The 3,042-nt window shown below is 40.3% G+C and overlaps 1 protein-coding gene across 1 annotated transcript; it reads left to right on the top strand.

Annotated features, from left to right (window-relative positions):
- Window positions 1–322: 322 nt before the first annotated feature.
- On the top strand, window positions 323–3,042 carry LOC309386762 (C-C motif chemokine 13-like). The gene is made up of 3 exons (XM_081942509.1): window positions 323–478; window positions 1,906–2,008; window positions 2,657–3,042. The coding sequence occupies exons 1-3, from the start codon at window positions 403–405 to the stop codon at window positions 2,742–2,744; spliced, it is 267 nt and encodes an 88-aa protein (XP_081798635.1). The 5' UTR covers window positions 323–402; the 3' UTR covers window positions 2,745–3,042.

The following is a 3,042-nucleotide window of genomic DNA, read 5'->3' as shown; positions in this document are numbered from 1 at the left end:
ACTTCCTTTCCTCACCCTCTCACACTTTGCCAGAGAAAGCTATCCTGCTTTTCTAGCATCATTCCCATTTTTCCCCCAGCTAGGAATATTATTTCCAGCAGAATCCCTGGCTCAGATGGCTTGACTGCCACCTGCTTTGCAAAGTTAGAGGAAGGCTGCAGATTCCCTTTCTCTGGCAACATTTGCTTCCTCTTTCGTCCAGAGAACTGATTGTAGTAGATTTTTTTACTGTTATGTCATCATTTCTCAGATATGAAGCGTAGATTTTATTTCCAGCAAATCTCCACCCTCTCCTCAACTGGTCTATATAACATGAGAAGTTCTGCCTCTCAGCATGGAGCTAAGGAGGTGCACAAGCTACCCCAACTACTATTTCTTCTCTCCTTTGATCCAAGAGCAAAGATGAACAGCTCCCTGGCTACCCTCGCCTTCTTCCTGATTGCTGCTATGTTCTTATCCCAAGCTCAGGCTCAGTTCGGTAAGAATGCGTTTTCTTCTCTTTTTCAGCATCCCACCTACATTCTGAGGGCGGTTAGGTGGCTCATGGTTAAAACACTGGAGATGTCAGCTGAAAAGCTGGCATGTTAGGTTCGAGACCTGAGCCCAGGGTGATGGGGTGAGCTCCTGCCCTTGCCTCAGCTCTTGCCAAACTGGCAGTTTGAGAGCATGCAAATGCGGGTAAGTAAATAGGTACCACTTTGGTGGGAAGGCAATAGTGCTCTGTGATGTCATGTTGGCCCCATGACTGCAGAAATGTCTTCGGACAGTGCTGGCTCAATGGCTTTGAAATGGAGATGAGTATTGCCCCGATAGTTGGCAATGACCAGCAGAGTAAAATCGTCAGGGACTCCTTTACCTTTTACCTACATTCAAAGTTATAACCCTTGCCATTTTGACATGGGTTCTAAGTTTTGCTCAACCATCTCTCCTGAAAGTGCTGGTCATACAACAAACAACAAGGACAGTTAGAGACAGCCAACGCTGCTCAGAGTATAAGTACAACCTCATTTGAAAGGGAAGCTCTGCATTAAGCCCTCTTGCTTGGAGCTGAATTCGAGATGAGAAGGAGGGAGTAGCACCCTATCCAACGCTTCAGAAGATGTATGTGGAAAGAATGAGCTCTTCCTTTTAGATTTCAAAAGAGGATAGGGTAGGTGGATATATAACATTTGTCCTTTTTACTCTGAAGAGTTTTTCTAATTACCATAAGCCATTTCAAGGATTTGGGGGGGTGGGGACTACAGTATCAGTTGTATTAATGCATGCAAAATAATTATTTTCCATATTGAGCATTGTTTTTTTGAGTGGACAAAAGAGAAACCTAAAGTTCCTCTCCAAAATAAGTTTATTATCCTCTAGTGACAGGTAGAATTTTTAGGAGTTAGTGCTTTGGGGCTCACATAGTCATTACCTAGCTATAATAGATACATACTAGTAAGAATACATTCAATCACAAAGAAAGGAAATAAGGAAGAGATTCTGCCTGAGTGAGACAATTCCTGCATTCTTAATTTCTGCAGAAATCATTGCTGAATTTGCCTCTGAAATTTTCACAAGAAGAAGTAAAATACAAATCTCCACTTCTTAAACACATTGTTGAAAAGACTTTGGGCCAGTCGTTCTGCCTTAGTTCAACCTATCTCTAGGGCTGTTCTTATGGAGAATATGGGAGGATGAAGCATTAGCTATGTATGCGCTACCTTGAGTTGTACAAAGTAAGGTTGGATATAAATCTAATAACAATAACAACATGATCCATTGTAAGTCAGTCCAGGGAAAATCTGTCCATATTAAATGAGGGGAATATAGATATTCTAAAATAGCAGGTGAGAAGTTCAGGTTCAAGACTCAATGATTGGGGAAGGGAAACCATTAAAATGACACATCTCTTTTCCTGTCTTTCAGATGCCCGGCTCTGTTGTTTTAACTACCAACCCAAGCCTATTCCACGGAGGAACCTGAAGTCCTATGAACGTGTAAATTCCAGGTGTGCCATACCAGCTATCGTGTAAGTACTTAAAAAAATCTATCAACTCCTAAATGATTCCTGAATATGTTAAATGTGATGTTGGCTGCCCTTGAAACATCTAGTATCTTTGTGTGACCTTTATGGAAAAGTGCACCAGCCATAATCATCACATTTCCCTATATTGACCTTATGTGGATTTAATTTAAATGTAAAATGAGTTGCAGTCCCACCCAACATATCACAATGAGGCCAGAGAGTTCTTCACTCAGGAAATATATATATATATATATATATATTTTGCAATAAACATTAATAAAGAAGTAGGGTTGCAATTGCAAGGCCCTTGGCTGCTATCTTATTTGTCAGCCCCTCTGCAGATATCCTTATGCCAAAATCTAAGTTTATTTCCCTCTTGAAAGGGCCTGTGTTGCAGGTTTAGTTCAACACTTCAATCCACAACTTTCAGGCAAATCAGTCCTTTAGCTTAAATATTGAAATTAATTGAAAGGTTTATTGGACATCTGCCCATGCACCTCCTTTCATGAAATCAATTTGGAACAAGAGCCTCTTGAGGGCAACTGATGGGAGGGGTTCTGCGCCCTTGAAAACGGAGTGTGGTGCCAATTGTAGAGAATTGCTTTCTTTCCATCTTGTGATGAAATATGCATGTTTATGTCTCTTCTGCAGATTTACCACACATATGAACCGACAGCTGTGTGCAGATCCCAGTGCACCATGGGTCCAGGATCGTATAAAACATTTGTCCCAAAACTGACAACCTTCCACCTCCTTCATATTCACCCAGATGAGCCCCAAGAAGTCAAACCTTTTAAAATGCTTCGGACGTGGAGAAAAAAAGAGAACATGATTGACTCTTATTCTGACCTTGCATACTCCTAATTTAAACTTCATTGATGGAAGATGAAATGATGTATTTTATTTAAATTATGGGCAAATATCTTATGTATTTTATATTATTATTTTTTAAAAGAAGGAGTTCATTTGTCTAAAGGTTTTGAGAAATATTTGACAGAAACGTCATGTATGAATAAATCTCAGGGTTATGGAATCCA

This window comes from Natrix helvetica (assembly GCF_964273705.1).
Source record: "Natrix helvetica genome assembly, chromosome: 2".
Taxonomy (NCBI): domain Eukaryota; kingdom Metazoa; phylum Chordata; class Lepidosauria; order Squamata; family Natricidae; genus Natrix; species Natrix helvetica.
This window is presented reverse-complemented; position numbering and strand designations above follow the sequence as displayed.

Bases quoted from the DNA above. Each gene is read 5' to 3' on its own strand.
- LOC309386762 (XM_081942509.1), top strand. From the start codon at position 403: ATGAACAGCTCCCTGGCTACCCTCGCCTTCTTCCTGATTGCTGCTATG. The intron at 479-1,905 runs GTAAGAATGCGT...CCTGTCTTTCAG, and splicing joins CCAAGCTCAGGCTCAGTTCG to ATGCCCGGCTCTGTTGTTTT. The intron at 2,009-2,656 runs GTAAGTACTTAA...TCTCTTCTGCAG, and splicing joins TGTGCCATACCAGCTATCGT to ATTTACCACACATATGAACC.